Source organism: Vigna umbellata, unplaced genomic scaffold, assembly GCF_029865625.1.
Source record: "Vigna umbellata cultivar VRB3 unplaced genomic scaffold, Vumbellata_1.0 scaffold_843, whole genome shotgun sequence".
NCBI lineage: Eukaryota > Viridiplantae > Streptophyta > Magnoliopsida > Fabales > Fabaceae > Vigna > Vigna umbellata.
This window is the reverse complement of record NW_028274608.1, coordinates 5,713-26,971: the sequence shown is the minus strand read 5'-3', so window position 1 is coordinate 26,971 and position 21,259 is coordinate 5,713. Positions and strand designations below refer to the sequence as shown.

Genomic DNA, 21,259 nt, shown 5'->3' with positions numbered 1-21,259 from the left:
TTAATCTCATATTTTATTACACCGTTTTGGACATGAGAATAATAATATATTTTGGATCAATAGATACCTAATTTTTTTTTTCTTTAGAAAATAGTTTGAAACCAAACCAGTGAAAGTTGACACAAATTACCTGGAGGATTTTAAGTTTAACAAAAAAAATTATTAAGATTATTTGTTTCTCCAATTAAAATTAATTTTTCTAAATTAAAAATTTATTAAATAAAATTAACTTAAAACCCTTTTTGTCTTCTTTAGTTTCTGTTTAACTCACTATTTAAAACGATTCCATAGTAACTTGAATGTTAGATAGAGATGAAACAAATATATATTTTATTTAATAAGTGATATAAATATTACCGATTCTCTCGTATCCAAAATAATTGAGTATGATTAGGAGTAATAAAAACGATAAGTTAACGTTTTACTGAACTTGATTTGGAATTATAAACTCTAACTTAAAGAAGATTGATTAACATGCTGGTGAAAATAAACAAATACATTACTTTTGAAAGAAAATCTTATAACAACAAAGCTGGAATAGCTCAGTTGGTTAGAGCGTGTGGCTGTTAACCACAAGGTCGGAGGTTCAAGCCCTCCTTCTAGCGATTCTTCCTTTCTTTTTCTTATTTCGTTTTCTTTCTAAAATACCAATATAAATTGAGGAATATAGGATTTTCGTTCTAAAATAGTCTCCTATTTTGCTCTTTCAAGACATGTATTTTTTTTCTAACTTATTGTGAATAACTACTCATTTGCATACTTTTGATATTTATCTAGTCTTTGTAAGTGTAATATCTATATCCATCTTTCAAAAAAGTAAAATCAAAGTCTAGTGTGAACAACTCGTAGCGATCCTTGTATCTCAAATGTATATGAAGTAGGCAATGCATAGAATCACTAATGTATAATGTCAATAAGTTTAGAGAAACTTGTCAAAAATACTTGTAATAAAAGAAATTGGAGAAACTTGTCAAAGAATACTCGTGATGTAAAACTTCAAGAAAAATGATACTCATACATGTAGCTTGAAGAACCAGTAGAAATAATACTTTTGTTGTAAATAAATAGTGACATCCAACAATACTTTGTTTGTTAGCTATTAGTAAAGCATAATTTTTTGGTTAAGAATTAGACATAATTTCTTTTAAAGAGTATCCAATATAAAAATATTTGTTATTCTTTTTAATATTTATGCTTTTATATAATTTACTAACATTAGGTTGTTATTTGAGTGCTTGAAAAGATATGGTTCATAAACTATCATTATCGTCTTTCATAATTTGTCTTTAAAATCAAGTCTTGAGTCTATCTATTTTATAAACTGCCATATTGCTTATGATTTATTCTCATTGATTTCAAAGAAGTTTTAAAATATATACTATAATACAATTCAACTGTCACTTTTGTGTTTTCCTCTTTTTACAATATTTACTGAATTTAACTATAATTATTTAAAATACTTGCACGTTTTTTTAGAAAACTTCCAGTTTTAAAAGATTAAAAGGAAACAATATATTCACTATATTTAATAAAATTGACTAAAATACACTATATTTAAATAAATTAATTAAAATATTGACTAGAAATATTTTTAAAAAAATCTTTCCATTTTTGGAGTGGTGTAAACAATTGAGCACATAATTGGTCAGAATTGTAAAGAATGAAAATTGTCAGACCATTGAGCAATCACATGAGCTCAATGTCTGCTTAAAGGATTGACAGAATGACAAGATTTTGATACAACAAAAGTTTCAATAGCCAAGACAGGCACTTGTATTCTTCAATTTAAATCATCTTTTCAAGAGTTTTAGCACATCTCCAACAAGATGCAGCGATCCAGTGACAAGAACCTGAAACCATAGGTAAGAATTGGTTCAGTGTAAGAGTAGTATTATAGGTACGTGACTGGAAAGATTGGGAGCATCACTTTTTTTCTGTTCCATAAGGAGAAAAAAAGGGTAAAAGGAAGCACCATTCTCCGTCTTCCAAAGACAGATTATAGGAACCAGTGGTTTACCAGAATACTACATCACTGGGTTTCAACATCACCATTAATGGTGAAATGGATAAGGCAAGGAAAAAAAAAGAAACAAATGTTACTAAATCCAACCCAACAGAAAAAAAGTTGACTTTCAGGACATGGTGGTTGAACAAGACGAGGTGTCATACACAAATGAGACACCTCTGAAGAAAGGGAGAGAAAAAGGTGGAGTAAAGTTTGATTGTCAATGGAATTTAACTTCCTGATCAAATAAAAGTTGAGATTTAACACCAACTAAAGAGTATTCCTCCATTAGCCAAGTGATTATAAGAACCAAGTACCATCCACGTCTTTGTTACCTGAAGTCTTGTAGAAGGGTGCTCTTTGACACAATCCTGCAGCCATTTGATTGCCAATGGTAATGAAGGTATTACTGCACTGCTCGCAAAACAGTTATGAGAGTGACCACCACTCGGAGCATTATCGTTAAGAAACTCGGGAGGTGGTACGATCTCCTTGCTATCTATCTTGAAATCCTTTTCAATTGGCACGGTTATTTCTGCAGATGCACAAAATAATTCTCAGGTCAGAAAAATCAAGCTTTGTCCTCTAAGCCAACATCTTAGCATGATGGGCTGTCTGACTAATTTCATCAGGCAATTTTCTATCATTACTCATTACATTTACCATTATCCACGAACAACTAATATTTTAGAAGAACTTTATAGCACTTGATGTTCAATTTTAAAACTTCAATTCAGCTCCACAAACATCTAAAGCATTGTCTTCTCTCATCTTTTGGTTGAATTTCCACTAGAAATATTTTCCACGTTGTTTACAAGATAATAAGGACATCTAGATGCATGATGAAGCAGTTAAAGCTTTACTTTTATGTGAAGTAAACTTATAATCCACATAGGTTACCCCATTCCACAGCAAAAGAAAAAGATAATGAAAAAATTAACGTTAGGGTTGAGCTGTTAGTTAGAACTTCACAGTTGAGAGTAGGCTTTATAATCTGTTAGAATAGGTAAAAGTTAGACTGTTATAAATGGAGGCAGCAGATGATAGAGGAAGTTAGTTGGTGAACATGGCCTATGGGTGGGCCAGACCAGGCTCTTGAATACATGTGAGTTCATTCAGTTATTCTTGTAAACTTTTGCCACTGTCTGTTCTACTATAATAATGCTAGAGTTGCTATTAGGTATTTTACCAATAAAATTTCATTTCATTCTAAAACATTGATATCTGAGAGTGTTATTGACCCTTGAAGCTGTAAGAAAGACAATATGACCAACATCACTGTGAATTCCCAATAGACAACAAACATGTCACAAGCTGAAAAGACAAAGCATACCTTTCCCGTGTGTAATCTTCTCCCAAATTCTTTGGAGGTTAATTTGCCATGAAAGATCTATGCCATGGAGATCAGAAGAAATAACTGATGCACCAGAAACAACCTTACTATATTTTGACATATTTGGGACAAAAAGTGCTCTTGAGAAATGAACACCTAATCAAGGCTCAAAAAAAAGTGATTGCATTAGTGCAATGCAATTCATAAGCATCCATACACAAATAATTCAAAGATAGTGAAGCAATAAAATATGTAGAAAGACTTAGACACCATTCTCTTTTTTCAACTTTTTTTCTTTTAGCAGATTATCTAAACATGATGCAGTATTTCACATAAAATATATTGGAAACACATTTGCACGCCATGTCAAGAACTCAACTGATATGCTAGAAGGTTCAATGTACTGTCTAATTTAGTTTTAAATCCAGTCACAGCTTTTATATGTAAGAAAAACAAGGTAAAGTCACAAGTCACACATAAGATAGCTTTTTTTAGAAGGTGAAAATAGCAAAATATGAGGCGCTTTGAAGTAGGAATACCTGAAGAAGCACATGTATTCACCAGTCGTGGAAGCAAAATATGGGGATTTCTCACATCTAAGCAATTGAATAGGAGAATCTACAATTAATCAATGCTGAATATCAGGAGAGAATTGATCATGAAATAAATTATCAAAAGAATTTCACGTCATACTCTCGGATTCAAGAAATCTCAACAAACATATTGTTAAAAGTAAACACGGCGATTGAGAACTATATAAATAAATTATTAAAAGGAGGAAAGAAGCATCCAAGAAAGGATATACTATGATAAACAGCAAATGGTTAACCTACAGGAATATCTGGAACAATCAATTACTTTAAGAATATCTACCCGCTTAAAAGATTTCTCAAACTGCCCCAAGGTATTTCCTTTGTGTAGTATGTGACCATTTTCTGAAGATCCATCTTCCTTTTGCACTTCAAAAGACGATTTTGATGGAATTTCTACAGCATTAGAGAACCACTTTGCACAAGCCTCCATGCTCTCCGGACTATGAGCTCCATCCAAATAAAATATCAACTCTCCACAATTTTTGGACACAATTTCTGAACAGTGGGAATTTGAAGTGGAGGCATAAACAATCTGAGCCCTTCCAGAAAAATGCGCATTTGAAAGGCCTCTCATAAATTCATCTGGCAAATTAGAATCCTGAAATTGCTATCATACAATGGAAAAATTTAGATGAAAATGATATTATAATGTAGACAGGAATATAAACATGTCCACACTAAATCATCAACTGATGAAAAATAATCGGTTAGAATAATCTCAATGAAAAGAACAATTATCATGCACGCACATGCAGTAGAAAAAAGTTACAGGCTAATCCATCCTTAAGTATTAAAATGTGTCTGACAAGGGACCCATTTTTAAAATTCTTATAAAAGATATGTAATGCTGATATTGCCAATGTATTTAAGATTCTAATGCATGCATGAACCAAAAGTAAAGGTTTAACCAACATTTTGATATTTCTTTTCCCAGTTCCCAGTTTTCTGAAGCCAGCATCTACAAAGTGAGACCGCAAGAGCAGCATTATAGAATTGGTGATCACCAGATAAACCAAGCTTTAATCCCTTTATTTGTTTACAATCTAAAGGTTCAGTCACTTCCAGGGGAACCTGCAGCCATTGAAAATTGAAAATAAGTAAACAATTAATAGCATTAACAATAGAGAAACTCATATGCTCATCTGAGGTTGCAAATGCTCTGGCATGCTTTTATGATTTCAGGCCTATATTTTCCAACTAAATCTGTGCTCTAAAATACAGGCAGTACTGCATTTCATTTAAATGAAAGATGCGAAAGATAACCTTTCAGAGACCAAACCTAAATATCAGGATTCTTTCAATTAATTTTTTTATCTCATTATTAATTTATTTTTAATTATACTCAATTTGAAAATTGATGGCATTACCAAAATTTTGTCCATCAGAACAACTACAAATTAGACATGGCAAAAGCTTGTCTAACAATGATCTAGCTTTAACAGAAAAAACACTTTTTGATTGGACTTCAGACTTCGGCCATTTTGAAAAAAGTGATGACAAGAACAGATTTGGGTTTCGGGATGAGATTACTTGCCTCACTTAAAAATCCGAACCTGTCATTTGGTCGGTTAAGAAATGGACTTTAAGTTTAATTCAACCTTACGAAACCGGTTTGTAAAGTAAGGTTTGCACCCACTTATACTATAAACTTGTCTTTTCCTTAGTCAATGTGGGATCTCCAACACACCCCCTTATGCCTAGGTATATACGTCTTGAGTATAGGACTAAACATTAATGGATGGTCCGATAGTGGGTAACATGATAAGCCCAACAAACAACAAATCTCGCTAGGATAGGCTTAAACTCATGGATATGATACCCTTTTAAGAAGTAGACTTTAAGCCTAACTCAACCTACATATTAACTTGTAAGATGAGGTTTGCTGATAGGTTTCCGAACAAGAAACCCAACCAAGAACTCCCTCACAGTTTCTCACACCAAGAAAACAGAGAGATATATGATGAATTGTGTATTATTAACAGAAAGAATAGTGTGTGTTTACAAGATGCAGAGGCATAACCCTCTTCACAGGTCTAAGGCCTGTCACAAACCATGTACTCAAAACTCCCTTCTAACTATCCAATCAATCTATTTATACAATTCCTCTGCCTTCTATCCTAATCCCCTTTCCCATTATATCCAAAAACCCTATATCCTAACATTACACCCCGCTGCAGAACAACCTTGTTCTCAAGGTTGGAATCGGGAAGCTTGGTCTCATGGTTCCTCTTCCTCATCGGTTTACCATATCAATTCCTTCCTTGACAAATCACTGCTTCTTCTCCCTTTTTTTGTCAACCATTGTTGCCCCCACTTCCATGTCCAATTCCATTTTCCAACTTCAGGTTGGGGTCATGATTGTCATCAAATACCTCCCAGGTGTTGAAAACTTGACATGTCACCAACTAACCTCTGCACAAAAGGTTATGGTTGTCTGGATGGCACCAACGTAAACATCAAATGATGTCACTGATGGTTCCATAGTGACAGGAACCGTTAGAGGGTTTGGAGGAAGTAATGATTTGACAGGGGCCTAGCAGCAGTGATGAAAGGCTCATGACAGGAGCTCACAGAATAAAAAAAATGTTAACATTTTTTTATTTTCAAATTTTGGCCTGTTTTTGAAAATGTTTTTAATCTTCAAGCTTTTTTTGAGAATGGAAAGTAAAAAAAAATATGACTAAAGTCAACACCCCTTAAAATTTGCACCCTCATCTTTTCCATACTCATCCTGACCTTGTAGAGAATGGGGACAGGGAGAGGAAAACCAGCCCCTGACTCCCCATTCTGCTCTGCTACCATGCCTTTCAAAAATCCTAACAATGTATGGCATAAACAAGTGACTCTTCTAAGCTTACTATTTGATGAAACATACTTTTTCTTCAAGCAATTTTTCATGCATAAAGAATGTGAGGTCACATTCAAATCCAATCCTGGAAATAGCCTCTCGGCTAGCAGGGGTACAACATCGTACTTCTACCTTCCCTAGACTCTACCAGATGTGAGCATCATCCATTGACTGCCATTTATATATGTAATAAATGTATCACATATGTACTGCCAGACGAAGCTCAAGCTACAACAGATTCAGATCTTTCATTAATCTAAAAATAGCATTGGAGAATTTGAATCTTTATGGTGCCTTTATTTCTAGTAGTATTTTTATGAACAACATGCTCAGTCAAGGTGAGCAGAGGAGCCTATGACCACAACAAAAGAAATTGGTATCGATAAGAAACAATTTCTTAGTGCTCTTTAGTTGAGGTAATTTGTAACAGATGATGGGATTGAGAACAATGATTACCATGCATTCTTTGGCTCTCTCAAGGATAACACCCATTGCTTCCGGAGGTTGTGGTACTGTGAAGGCAGGAACTTTAGGCTTCAAGAATAGGGAAGACATCAGTTTTTCAGAAGAAAAAGTAAAGAGTGAAGTGAGGGAGCATACAAACACAAATAGAATAAAAGTACTACAAAAATCAGCTGATTTCCACAAAAATCAATGTGCAAGTTTGATTGGTTGTGTAGAATTTTAATACCTTAAATATCCCTGCCTTGTGTGAAGCTATCTGTCCAAGAGTATCTCCTGCATAGATGTACTAATTTAAATACTTTTTCCATATTGTTGTCAATTCACTGTTGAAGAAAAAACAAAAAATGACGAATAAAAATGAGACTTTATTTGGATGGTGGGAATCACATTCCCAAGACAAGAAAATGTTAAGCTTCTTGTGTAAACAACATGCAAAGCATCCGAATATGAGACACACCCAATATTTCAGTATGATCCATGCCAAGAGAAGTAATGCCACAAACAGTGGGCTTTTTTATCTGAAAGTTCATAGTCAATTTAAATGTATTAGTCATAAATCATATGCAACTGGTTGCAATTTTCCTTTATTAGTTCAAGAAAATATATCAAACAGAAAATGTTGTTAACATTAATATTTATGGAATAAATATGTGATACCTACTCAAATGCGTAACACATTAGTTGAGTCTTCTTTGCCTCCAAGTCCCTTCAATAATGGCAGCATCACCTATGAATGGATTCAATTAATGAATTATTAGCAATGAGCAAAATGTGGAGAAAAAGAGAATAAAGAATGGCAACATAAGCATAAGTAAATATTAGTAGCATGAAACTACAGGTAAAGCCAAAAATTGTATGTGTAACATCTTGCTATATTTGTTAATAAGTAATATTAATAAAGAGGTATTTTAATATTTATTTTTACTAACATCACTATGCTATCTGCCATCTCTACTAGATCGACACTCCAGACAATATCATTCATATGAGCATACTTAGATATTATTAAGAGAAAATAACCAATACATAATGGGAAGGTCAAAACAAACCCAACAACGAAAACAAAACAAACCCACAACGAAAACAAAACAAACCTATAAAAAGGTAAGTGATGTGTCCCTAAAGAAATCAATACTAAAAAAAGGCATAACATCCCACCAACTATCAATTTGATATTTAACACCTTGTGCTGAAAGTAATTCAACACATCTATTACCCTCTCTCTATATGTGTGAAACTGTTAGGTTCCTTATGCAGGGAACCTTAACATGAATCTCCTCTCTCACAACACTCTAACAATAGAAAGAGATGAATGTATATGTATTTCATTAATTTTGTAAAGTATGGAAGAACAGAATTTACAGGTAAGTATCCCCAAGGAAGCCTCCCTTCCTCCACTTGAAAATGCCCAGTCTATTCCCAAAAGTAAAATATCTGATACCCCTCTCTCCTATTCTGTTTGTTATTTATACTCCCTCTCCTCTTCTAACAACTAACCACCTTACCCGCTACTTATTTCCTCCTTTTTTATTCTTTCGCACGTACACCTTTAATTGCCTAACATTACCCTCCTCCCCAACATCAACCTTGTCCTCAAGGTTGAAGTTAGGAAACTGCTGTTTGATATAGTGCTCCTCCTCCCAAGTAGCGCCTTCAACAACACTCTCCTGCCACTGTATGAGGACTTGAGGTATCTCCTCCCCTTGGCATTTCTGGTTCCTGCACTGCAGCACCTTCACCGGGGTATATCGAGGACTGTCATCCTATAGTTCATTAGGAAGATCACCTTCAACTGTATGCATTCCAATAGCTAACTTCAGCTGAGACACATGGAAGACAGGGTGTATTTTGGACGTTGCTGGTAACTACAGCTGAAAGGCTACTGGACCTATTTTTTTCTCCACGAGAAACGGACCATAATATCTTGCGGAGAGCTTCGGGTGGAGTCTTGTAGGCATAGATGTTTGCCTATGAGGTCTGATTTTTAAAAATACCCAATCTCCTTCCTTGATATGTACCTCCACTCTCTTCTTATTGGCATAGTGTGTCATCTGTGCTTGAGCCCTGGACAGATGATATCTAAGTTGTTGTAAAGCCTCGTCGCGGGTCTACAAGTCTTGAGCAACTGCCTCTACCACTGTTTCCCCTGGAATGAAACGTGTCAGTGGCGGGGGAAGTCTGCCATAAACTGTTTCAAAGGGTGTGCACTTAGAGGCCCCCTGATAGCTGGTATTATACCAGTATTCCGCCCAAGGCAACACCAAACTCCAACTCTTGGGCTGTTCTGAACTGAAACAACGCAAGTAGGTTCCTAGCACCCTGTTTAACACTTCTGTTTGTCCATCTGTCTCTAGATGGTAAGCAGTACTCATCCTAAGTTGTGTGCCTTGTAATTTAAAAATCTCTTGCCAAAATATACTAAAAAATGTTGAGTCCCTGTCACTTACAATGGTCATAGGTATGCCATGTAATCTAATCACCTCCTTCACGAACACTGCAACTATAGATCTTGCTGTATACGGATGTTTAATGGGAATGAAATGCCCATATTTGCTGAGCCTGTCCACCACCACTAATATAGTGTCAAAGCCTTGCGATTTAGGTAACTTTACCACAAAATCCATGCTTATATCCTCCCACACAACTGTTGGAATAGGTAATGGTTGCAAGAGACCTTGTGGTGAGGATGCCAAGTATTTATGCTGCTGACTTTTATTTAACTTTTACAGCTTTAGTAGCATGTTTAGGACCTTTAGTTTTCTACAAAAAAATAAAAAAATCTCCTGCAAGAGACTTATCCTTTTAAGGACTTGTAAGGTACCTTGATTATCTATGATTGAGATGTTACGTTTTTTATATTATATTGAGGTTTCCTATTTTAATTCTGCATTACATGGATGCCAGTACAGTAATACCCTCGAGGATGTTTCAGTATGAACTTGCAGCGCATTACACTCAAATAGAAGGTACAGCACATGAAGGGTAAAGATTGAGTAAGGATTCCTGAATCAAAAACATAATAATGTATCAACATGCAAACACACATATATGAACAAAACAACGTTATTATGACAAAAGAAAATAACATATTTGTTGGATTTCACCTTAGATTATTAGCAAATGATGAAGAACATAGTTTTCAAAGCCATTTAATTTAAGAATCATCTTGACAGTTTTAGATAGAAATAACATATGCAAAAAATACATGGCAGCTGAGACAAAAAGTAATCCATCCATGTAGAGATTGCAAGATATCCTTATAATACATGGCAGCCCAATAACTTTGTTAGTAGTCTCAACATTGAATAGGATAAGCTACATGACGTGGTACCTAAACCAAGAGATTCTCTCACCTAATGGACTATCTTTGGGGTTGATATCTACTTTTGTGCTTAAGTCTTTACAATTCGCATTTTCATTGAGAGCTGGGTTACGAGAAAGTTACCTGTGGGCTAAGGTATAAATTGAATACTAATAGAAGAGTGAAGCCATCTTAAGGAGAAAAGATCCACTACTGGGTTAGTGTCGAAAGAATGAAGCTACATGGACCTCGGCCACTAATGCGGGTGACAATGTTAGAGTTTCACATGGAGTTAGATTAACTACTTGATGCAATACTTAAGCCTATAGGTTATCTGTTAGGACATAGGATCCACCTAATTTACCTTTTATTTTATTTTTATTTTAAAAAGTATGTGTTAGAATATTTACCCTATTTATCATGATTATATTGTGTCTAGAGTTACCATATTTATCATGATTATATTGTGTTTAGAGTTGCCCTATGATTATATTGTGTCTAGAATTATCCTAATTATCATGTACTCTTGTATCAATTTATTTTTATAAATAGAAGATTATGAGAGGGATTAATCAAGCCCTCTAGAATTATTTTACAGTTTAATTCTCAAGTGTAAGGTAACAGTAATTCCTTTATGACAACATTCATTTGGAGAGGATAGATGTTCAGAATGCAAACAACAGTCTGCAGGGAAACAAAGGTAAAGACGTGTACTAGCAATGACATAATATTATATAATTAGAAAGCATGGACAAACTGGTTTGGTTTGCTACTGCATTATTCAGAACAAACTTAATCTTACACCTCCAAAATAATACAGGTAAAAAAAAAATATTGTAAATATCATTAGTTACTGGCTTCTGAAAAATCATAAAATGACAACTATATACATCACGTAAAGTCTTTCACATATGGCTACAGCCAACAGGGATATACAAAATATTTGCAAGGATAATTAACTAGAAACTCAATACAATCTGGTACACACGATTTACCTGTTCATATATAAATATTTTGAATGCCAATATAGTAAGAAACAGAAATAGTGGGGGCATTGGAAGCTTCTCCGTTGTGTTTTCCTGTGAAATAAAGTTTTAAGAATTGAGAAACTGCCACCAGATGTTATGACTGAACTCTTCTAGAAATAGAAGGAAAAGTGAATCTTTACTTTATTGAATGATAGGGAACATTTTCATATGAGAATGATACACACTCCAAATATTTCAAAGGGGTCTAATCCACTCAACTTTCTAAATCTGAAAAAGTCGCCTAACGGTATTTCATTATTCTCTTTTATCATAAGTAAATGGATTACAATCAATAACAGAAAACTGCCCTAAATGGGCCCATCAAGCTGTGGCCCTACTTTTAAAATACACTTGCTTAACCTCAGACCTTCCATCACATTGTTTCTTCTAACAAAAGATTTCACATCTGAAACATAAATATTGACTATTAAAATTGAAGTATACTTCACAAAAATCACAGTTTCTCAGCAAGATCAATGGGCAATGAATTAAAGGAGAAATTACTTCTAATATGAATTGATTTATATTCCTTTATATATGCACCCAAAATGCCCAGTCAATTTTGTAAAGTAGCTTATAACAAGAACTTTCACTCTGAAACTATGAAAATTTTTGAAAGAAATGATAGCCATGGAGTTTGGTACGTTATATTTTCAGTCCCAAACGCAGCTCTCTCCCTTTTTATTTACAAAGCTAAAATGGTTTATGATACATAGAAGATCCAAACGGAACAATGGAAAAGGTATCTCATAAAGTGCCCCCCACCCCCACTAAATATGATAGTCCTCGAAAATCCCAAATTTCCTGGAAACTATGGCCTGCCTCAATTACAGAGGTACAGTTTAGCAACTTCACTTAACCCAGTTGGTTTTAAGATGAAATCTAACAGATAGAAAAAGGAACAGCAGCATTTGATTACAGGCTACTAGGATAGTATGCAAAGGAGGAACAACAAACACATTGGGCGGCAAAATTTAACCAACCAGTTCACAAGGCATGTGGGGCCAATAAACAGATTTGTGAGTGAGGTTTGAGAAGGGAGAAACCAAGCCCCTTGAAGTGTTTGCAGTGTCTCTACATTTCCATTTCTGCGGTCATGAATCTTCCCTTATGATATTGTAGATATTGGGCCAGTTTGTCTGTGCTTATTTAAAAAAGTGAATGTTTAATAAAATAAGCAGATTTCTGCAATTTTATGTGTTTGTCTAATTTACTTATTTAAAAATAAGCAGTTTTCTGCTTTTTTAACGAAGAAAATCTTATCTGCTTCTTCTTAAATAGGTTTTTTTTTAATTGCTTATTTTAAAAACACATATTTTACGTTCAAACAAACGGACTAATTATCTCATATCGAGCAAAGAGAAGGGATTTTAGCTCTTTCCCTACAATGGAAGTGAGCTCTATTGTTGAGTTACTATTAGTATATTATCAGAAGCCCAATAGGGAAAGGCCAAAATTACTCTAATAGTCAATTCCTCTATTAAGTGTATATACAAGCAACGGTGCTGCATTGCAACTTAAAGCAATTCCTAAGATAAATTAGATAGATTTCAAAATTCCAAGGTCTCTATAAAAATGTAATAAACAATACCTCCAATTGATTCCAACAATCCCAGAAATATTGCAAAAATTTGTCTTCAGATATGTCCATCCTACAGAGATAATGACAAGTCAGAATTTAATCCTATACAATTTCAAAAATAGGTGCAGAAGGTGGAAATTTCAGCTCAACCACTATTGTGAAACAAATTGGTACCAACTATTTTTATGAATATTAAAAAGAATTCTATTTGAAAATTCATACTTCCAAATCTAGACCTTATTTTCAGAAGGAAAATGCCGTTTTTTCTTTTCTCCTCAAAAATAGGTAGCCCAGTCGCTTCTTCTGTTTGAAGTTTAAACATAATATTAGGTAATGGTTTTACTGATAAGACAATAAGGGTGCGGGTCGCATGAACTATCTTCCAATTCCTCATGGACAAAAAAAACACGGTATTTTTTGTTAACATTTGTAATTGAAATATCCTGTAGCCAAGAAATTTATCTCATTACAGTTTCTTTTTTAAGTTGTATTGGGTAAAAAGCTTTAAACTTTTGCTATACGGTAGGTTACCAACATCAGCCATATATGTGTTCCGTACATTCATGTTCTATGATAAAGGAGAGGTAGGTTTGTGTGTATCATGTGCATGGGGAGTGAGAGAGAAAAGACTACTGAAAAAATGTGACAGAGACAAAATAAATTGATGGAGTGCCCATCCAGTATCGGTCATTTAGATAAGTTAGTTTATTCAATTACTAACCCATCAATACGAAATCTTTCCCGCACGTCAATTAGGTGAGGGGATGTAAAAACTCCGGTGCGAAAGCCACACTCCCTTAAGATTGCCTCACAGAATATGCATGTTGAACCCTGCAAGTAATCCGTTACAAAAGAGGGAAATTAAGGATAATTATGAATACCAGGGATGTGCTTACTGTAATGTCAGATACCTGACAACTAAAGATGAGTTCAACAACTGTTGTGTAACATCTTTATTTCAACCATCATAGACAAGCACCAACTTGTTTAAAAGTTATCTAATATTCATAATAATTATTTGTTCTTGAATCGTGAAGCAAAAAAAAATTATCTGACGTTCCAACAAATTGATAAATGATAAAATGAATAAAAAACTTGACAAGTAATGAAAAGAGTACCTTCCCCTTTGTGCCTGCCACATGAATAATGTTGAGCCTATTTATATCTTCCTCCAAACCCAGTATCTGTGTAGAAAGCATGCATTTCATTTTCTAGTGTTCAAAGAAGTCTCCTGGAGCTTTTAGCCCTTAGAAATATAATGAGAATTAGACAATTCATGGAACGTTTTCATGTACTAGACGTGACTCCAAGGAAATGGAACACTTTATTTTCCCTAATTGGTAAAATACATAAAGAATTTCAAGTCTGCCGACTTAAAATCTCACAACCCAGTTCTCTTTTGTTCATTTTTCTTCCGAATTTTCCATTGAGTTGGGAAAAAAATTAGAAATCACCTCCAAAAATAACCAAGACAAAACCAGGGTTATAATTACAAGCACCATCAAAATTCTTGGATAATAATTCAGCATATATTACCTTAAGATACAATGACATCATTTCTAATTTGTTAGCAATCGGTGGCTTTTCCCCTCGCCTTTGGCGGGTAATAAGAGATGAAATCTTCTCCATGGCAGCTTCGAATGAAGACGATGGGAAATTTTGCTTTTGCCCATTGGTGACGACATCGTTTTCCATATGAAAAGGAACTTCTTCAGATGAAATGTTATATATAGACCCTAAAACATGAAGCCACAAGAGATTTTCAGAAACACAATGTTAAGCTTTTGCAGGCTCTGCAAAGCAAGTGTCACTCGAGCAAACGGAGAGAATGAGAGAGAGTAAGAGACTCACAGTGAGAACAAAAATGGAAGAAACGGAGAAGCTAAAATGATCTGAATATCAACTCAATCCTTTCTCTGAATTTGTATTACAGAGTAAGGTTCACACATTTAAGATTGAACCATTTTTTTCCCCCAGCGACCATGAGAATGTGCGGTGTTCCACTCGTTTTTCATTTCTTACTATAAGGTCCTATTATCACTGTTTTTACGTATTAATTAAAGGATAAAATGTAATATATAATTTCTTTAATTTTTTTTTTAGTTTCAATGCGTATATAAATTGATTTTAGTTTATAAAAATTTATTAACCTTTTTTTTTCATTTTCTCTTAAAAAATATTTATAGAAAAATTGGTTTGGTTATCTACATTTTTATTAAGTATTATTCACAAATCAATTTCATATTAAACCTTATTATAGATTTTGACATCTAGTGCTTGTTACACTCAAATTTTATTAATTATTTATTGTCGTATAAAATATTTTTAAAATAAAAAAAAATATAAAATATAAAGATACACCAAATTCATCATAATAATTTACCTTCTAAAAAATATACATAAATTATATTTATTATACAAAATCCAAATAAATATATTAAATAAAATATTAAATTACTTATATATTTTTTTATAAATAAAAGACAAGTTAACTATTTTCTAAGCATAGTAATTTTCTTTACTAAATAACATGAAAAATGTGTTTTTACAGAGAAAACACATATGATATGTGACCAATTTAGTCCGTGAACATTTATACTTTCGTATTTCATACTTTAGGGTGTGTTCGCAGATGATTTATGGGAGATGATATGGAGGAGAGTAATTGAATAGATTTGAAGATAAATTTTTGTTATTTTTTTAGTGGATTTTTGGGTAATTGAGAATGGATTTAGAAATAAAGTTTGTGAAAAATTAGTGTATGATTTGATTAATGTGACAGATTTAAAAAATTTGTTTAATTTGTAGAAATTAAAGATTACCAAAATGTCCCTAGTTATTAAGTAATATAAAATGATATTTGTTAATGTTATATTTAATTGTAAAAATGTTTATAAAGAGTAAAAATTTTAAAATAATTATTAAAATTAGTTTTTAAAAAGTAAAAAAATTATAATTTAATAAAATGAATTTATTTTTAAATGTAGTATTTATTTGTAATATAATTTATTATCAAATAGTATGAATTTATTTGTTATGAAAGTAAGATTGACATAGGTAGTAGGGTGTATGGACGAAAAAAAAGGGTGCATGAACAATATGTTGGTTTAATCCTTGACAATACCAAAACATGCAACATGGGGTGTATGTATGAAAGTCATGGGAGCCACACACAATATTCTCGGTCCAAGCCCGAAGCCTCTTTACCTTCCTATTAGAAACCTAGGGTTTCTTCTTTTCTCTATTAGAACCAAAGCTTACCACAATTTTTCTCGTGTGTCCTCCTAACCCCTCTCACAGCAAAAGGCTTGCTACACTTTCTACACCCAGAAGGCTTGCCACATCTTCGACTCCCACTACTGTTCAACCAACACCTTCCAAAGATGTTTCCACTTGAATATATCACCAATGGAACAGTTAAATGCTTCATTTCGCTCATAGGGGTCAATAATAGTCCAAATATGTTGCTCCGCAATCAAATCCGCATCGGAAGAAAAGGAATAACCCTCCCAGGCACCTCTAGTGTTGGGAAATCTCAACGGAATCCCTTCGTGCTTGCAAATTGCGGCGTAAACGCAAAGACTCCCAACCAAGTTCATCAATCTGTAGGGAGAAGAGCCAAATATTGTTCTGGGCCTTTTACGGACCAATGCTAGTGGTATGAACACACCTTCATCCTCTGTGGCCTTCTCCTCAACCCCAAAGCCACCATTGCTTCCATGGGAGGCCAAGAACATGTTAACAGCATCAACCCATGCATGTTGACAGCGGCGTAGAATCGAATAAACGTTGCATGGAACCGGATACACCAAGTTCGTAACCGAATACATGCCCATGAACATCTCTTCTTCAAGCTTTCCTCATCTCCATGCAGTTGATCCTCATCACCAATCGGGTTCTTCCTCATCATTAACCACTCTCTTCGTCTTTAACTTAATCACACGGCTTCAACCTGGCTTACTCACATGGTTGGAATCAATTATTTACGTTAATATTTTCCTTTATTTATATTATGATGATCGAATATTATCGTGGAATTGATCAAATAGTACATGACATATAAGTCTTTTGTGCTTAAATCATCGCAAATCGCAGCAAAATACAAATGAACCGCACAATAAAATTTCGCAAATCGTTGCTTTTCTCTCTTTGTAAATCAGGTAAATCAGCGCAAGCAAACCTTCTCTCGCAAATCCGTCCGCGCGCTAATTACTGTAATAAGGAAATCACCTTCAAACGAACACAACTTTAGAGAAGAAGAATCAAAGATTGAAATTTTTCAATCTTATTTGAAATGGTATATTTTTAATAATCCTGGAATGTTAGCCAATAAATAAAAATAAAAATCCATTTCTACAAACAAAAATTAATTTCAACTAAGTCATTGTATTTTAATAACACGTGAAGTTTACTTTTCACGTATAGAATCAATTACAAGTAATTAAAATGCATACAAAAGCATGATAATTATCTGGGATGAAGCATGATAATTTCTCACATAGACAGGTATCTCCAAATATATGTACTATTTTTTTTACTACTAAAAATTTTCATATTTTTTCGTAGAATAAAATGGAATAATTGAAAGGAGGACTATTTACTCTGATTGATAATCTTAATGGATAACAAGGTTAGGAAACTAATTCAATTTTACAATAATGAATGTTATGTTTACATATATGAGTTGAACACCATTTTTATTCTAAATTATTTATTTTGTTTTATGTTAACTACCATAATCCTTATACTTTAATTGATTTCTCTCCATTAACATGATACAACAAAATTCATTTGTTGCATAACATAAAATTTATGCATGAAGTTATTAGTATTTATTTAAAGTTTTATTATACATTATATATTTTTATTGTGTCATTAGTACATAACGTTATTACTCTTATTTTGATAGTTTTTTAGAACAAATTAAATTATGAATAATGTGTTCTATAAAGAATTCGAGAGACTTCTTCAAAAATAAAGCATTATTGTAACACCCCGATTTAGGCGTTACAATTTATATTCCACAAAATACATATATAATTTTTCTTTAACAAATTTCAACACCCATAAAATATTAAGTTCTTTATTACAGCACAAGTCTTCTGAAAATAAAAGTCCACACAGTTCATAAACTTCTGAAATTTAAAATTTCTCACAGTTCGGAAATTCAAACACAGATTTATTTTAGAAATTCCCCATGTCTCCTTTTCCCCACAGATCTCTCATCTTCTAAGCAAGTCCAGAACCATCTGCTAATTCATCTGATATAGTTTCTGCTCCCGTATAATATCACACATTATACGATCATCGCATTCACATGCACAAACACAAACAGTAGGGTGAGCTAACCGATTCAGGAAATATACATCATCCACAATCTTACTAACATCACAAGTGTGGCAATCAGTCAAATACATGCATCTCAAACATACTCAAAAACCAACTATTACACTGATACTTTATAATATTTCTCCAGTCAAAATCATCAGTCGATTTACTCGAGTTAATACAACATATTATTAATCTGCCTACTTACTAAAGCACAGCAGTCAACCATCCTTCTGTCTACTTACCAAAGTAGTATAACCATGATATACTGATTACTTACCAAAGTAATCTAACAAGGTGATTTTTATTATTTACTTACCAAAGTAGTACAACAAGGTGATATTGTCTACTTACCAAAGTAGCACAATAAGGTGATATCGTCTACTTACCAAAGTAGCACAAAACAAGGTCTTCTGCCTACTTACCAAAGTAGCACAAAACAAGATCTTCTGCCTACTTACCAAAGTAGCACAAAACAAATTCTTCTGCCTACTTACCAAAGTAGCGCAGCAAGACAATACTGTCTACTTACCAAAGTAGCACAGTATAGTTAATCTGCCTACTTATCAAAGTAGCCCGATTTATATCATTCTTTTTATCTCTTCATTCATCATCTCATCCTGCCTACTTATCAAAGTAGCGCAAATCACCCTGCTTACTTACCAAAGTAACGCAGACCCAACATCTACTCGCCTACTTACCAAAGTAGCGCAAACCAACATCATTTACATTATTTCAACAAATTATTCATAATCAACCACAACCCATCCAAAACTAATCATACTCAACAAGCATAAGAAAACCGGTGAACTTTTCTCAATTCCCTTCTGTCTACTTACCAATGTAGTACAAATTAACCAAATTACATTTTCCTAACATATTATTCATAACCAATCACAGGCCATCTCAACCACTAATCCCAAACCAATCATGCTTAACAAGTACATAATAACCAATCAACATATCTCAGTTTCAATTCTGCCTACTTAACAAAGTAGCACAAATTAACCAAATTACCTTTTTCAATATATTATTTATCGACGATCTGAACCAATCAAACTAATCAACAACATGTTTAGATCATATGGTAAGCTTTTCAGTCCAATCCAATGGTTAATGAGGCGGAAATCATCAATTTTGTATAAATGATCCAAAAACATAAATTAAATAGTATTGAGATCCCTGAGAAGGTACGAAATTAATATCTCTAAATCTGTAACTCCGATCTAAAATTCGAACGGTAGAAGTATGCCACTATCTCTTAGGAACAACATACTAAAAATTCAGGATAATCCAACGGCTAAATAAGTAGATATGGAGGTTTTACCGAGGTAACTCAGCGACAGAAATTTAAGTGGTTCTCGGTTTAACTCAAAATGCGGAATGAATTCCTCTAAACACAGACATCTAATTCCAAATCTGAACGGTCAAGATCACTTAATATGTCTTATGAACTACATACTAAAGTTTGGGCTCAATCTAACGGTAGATGAAATATATATGAAATATTTACCATGATAGCTTAAGAACAGCAATACAGTGTTCATCCGATTGTTTCACACTTTCGAAATTTCTTTCTCTAAACATAGACCTTCAATTACAAATCCGATCGGTCAAATTGTATTAATATGTCCTAAGAATCATATATCAAATTTTGAGGTTGATCTAACGGTCCAATAGGTCAGAATCAATATTATACCGAGACAACTCAGTAACAGAACTACAGGGGTAACTAATTTACTCAATCTTGCAGGATTTATTTCTCCAATTACAGACTTCTATTTTCAAATCCGAACGGTCAAAGTTTAGTAATAGATCTTAGGATTCACATACTAAAATTTTAGCTAAATCCAACGGTGAAAACAATTAATAGAATTTTTTCACCACAGTAACTCGAAAATAAGAAATTATAATCTTGAAAACCAAATTTTACACAAGTCAATATATAACTACCATTACCAAATTTTAACACATTCATACTCATATTCATGATCATAATCAAGAAAGGATTAGCTCCCCTACCTCTTCTCCTTGCAAGAAATTCTTCACTCTTGATACACCTAGACCACCACCCTTGCTTGCTCTCCTTCTCAAATGTAAAAGTATTTTGTAACTTAAATCTTATTTCTCTTGCCCTCTCTTCTGGCCGTATAGGTGCTATATAAGGAGAAATAAATTCTCTTTGGCAGCTGGCTTAGCAATCATTCCATAAGAAAATAATGGAAAATGAAGGGTCCCATGTAAGAAATTTTTACACCCATGATTGAAAGCCTTGCACTCATGTTTCACGGAAAGCCAATTTCCATAATTCAAGTTTTGTCTTCTTCTTCTTTTCACATTATTATTTTATTTTATTTATGACCCTCCTTTGATCAAACATGGACCACACAATTTGCATTAAATTTAAATAACTAATACAAGACAATCAAGCTAAACAAAATGGTGGACAAAATACAAATAATAGTATTTATCTTACATATGAATGCACACCATAATTAATTATTCAAAACCACAACATTCATAAAATTATTTTGATTTTTCTATGGGTCTTACAATTATACCACATCAAAATAAACTCAATTTTTACATATTATTTTTTTAATTACATAAGTACAAAATTTACTTTTTTTAAATCACATGAAAACAAAAACATATCTTCAATATCAATCTTTAATTAGTCTTCTAAATATACAAGAATTTAAAAATTTATAAGACTTTAAGTTAGTAAATTGTTCTTTTTTTTTTTAGAACGTGTAATAAAACATAAACATTTATT

General features: G+C 33.3%; 1 protein-coding gene, 1 long non-coding RNA gene and 1 other non-coding gene across 4 annotated transcripts; 1 reads left to right on the top strand and 2 right to left on the bottom strand.

The window, feature by feature from the left end:
- Positions 1 to 531: 531 nt before the first annotated feature.
- On the top strand, positions 532 to 605 carry TRNAN-GUU (transfer RNA asparagine (anticodon GUU)). Its single transcript has one exon. It is a non-coding gene; the product is annotated as a tRNA-Asn (tRNA).
- A 948-nt stretch (positions 606 to 1,553) lies between these two features.
- On the bottom strand, positions 1,554 to 15,164 carry LOC124840011 (folylpolyglutamate synthase-like). Of its 2 annotated transcripts, XM_088102843.1 has the most exons (16): positions 15,007 to 15,164; positions 14,692 to 14,891; positions 14,274 to 14,339; positions 13,877 to 13,986; positions 13,165 to 13,225; positions 11,520 to 11,624; positions 7,921 to 7,950; positions 7,702 to 7,762; positions 7,471 to 7,517; positions 7,236 to 7,313; positions 4,844 to 5,002; positions 4,212 to 4,538; positions 3,878 to 3,956; positions 3,339 to 3,494; positions 2,341 to 2,540; positions 1,554 to 1,850 (listed from the first exon to the last, which is right to left on the bottom strand). In XM_088102843.1, the coding sequence occupies exons 2-16, from the start codon at positions 14,848 to 14,850 to the stop codon at positions 1,791 to 1,793; spliced, it is 1,698 nt and encodes a 565-aa protein (XP_087958969.1). In that variant the 5' UTR covers positions 14,851 to 14,891; positions 15,007 to 15,164; the 3' UTR covers positions 1,554 to 1,790. The 2 variants fall into 2 exon arrangements, with proteins under 2 accessions (XP_087958969.1, XP_087958968.1); XM_088102842.1 differs by lacking the exons at positions 7,702 to 7,762; positions 7,921 to 7,950; positions 11,520 to 11,624; ... (3 more) ...; positions 14,692 to 14,891; positions 15,007 to 15,164 and having other exon boundaries at positions 4,212 to 4,529.
- A 3,020-nt stretch (positions 15,165 to 18,184) lies between these two features.
- Positions 18,185 to 21,018, bottom strand: LOC148190518 (uncharacterized). Its single transcript, XR_015783197.1, has 2 exons — positions 20,506 to 21,018; positions 18,185 to 18,428 (listed from the first exon to the last, which is right to left on the bottom strand). It is a non-coding gene; the product is annotated as an uncharacterized LOC148190518 (long non-coding RNA).
- Between the last annotated feature and the right edge of the window lie 241 nt (positions 21,019 to 21,259).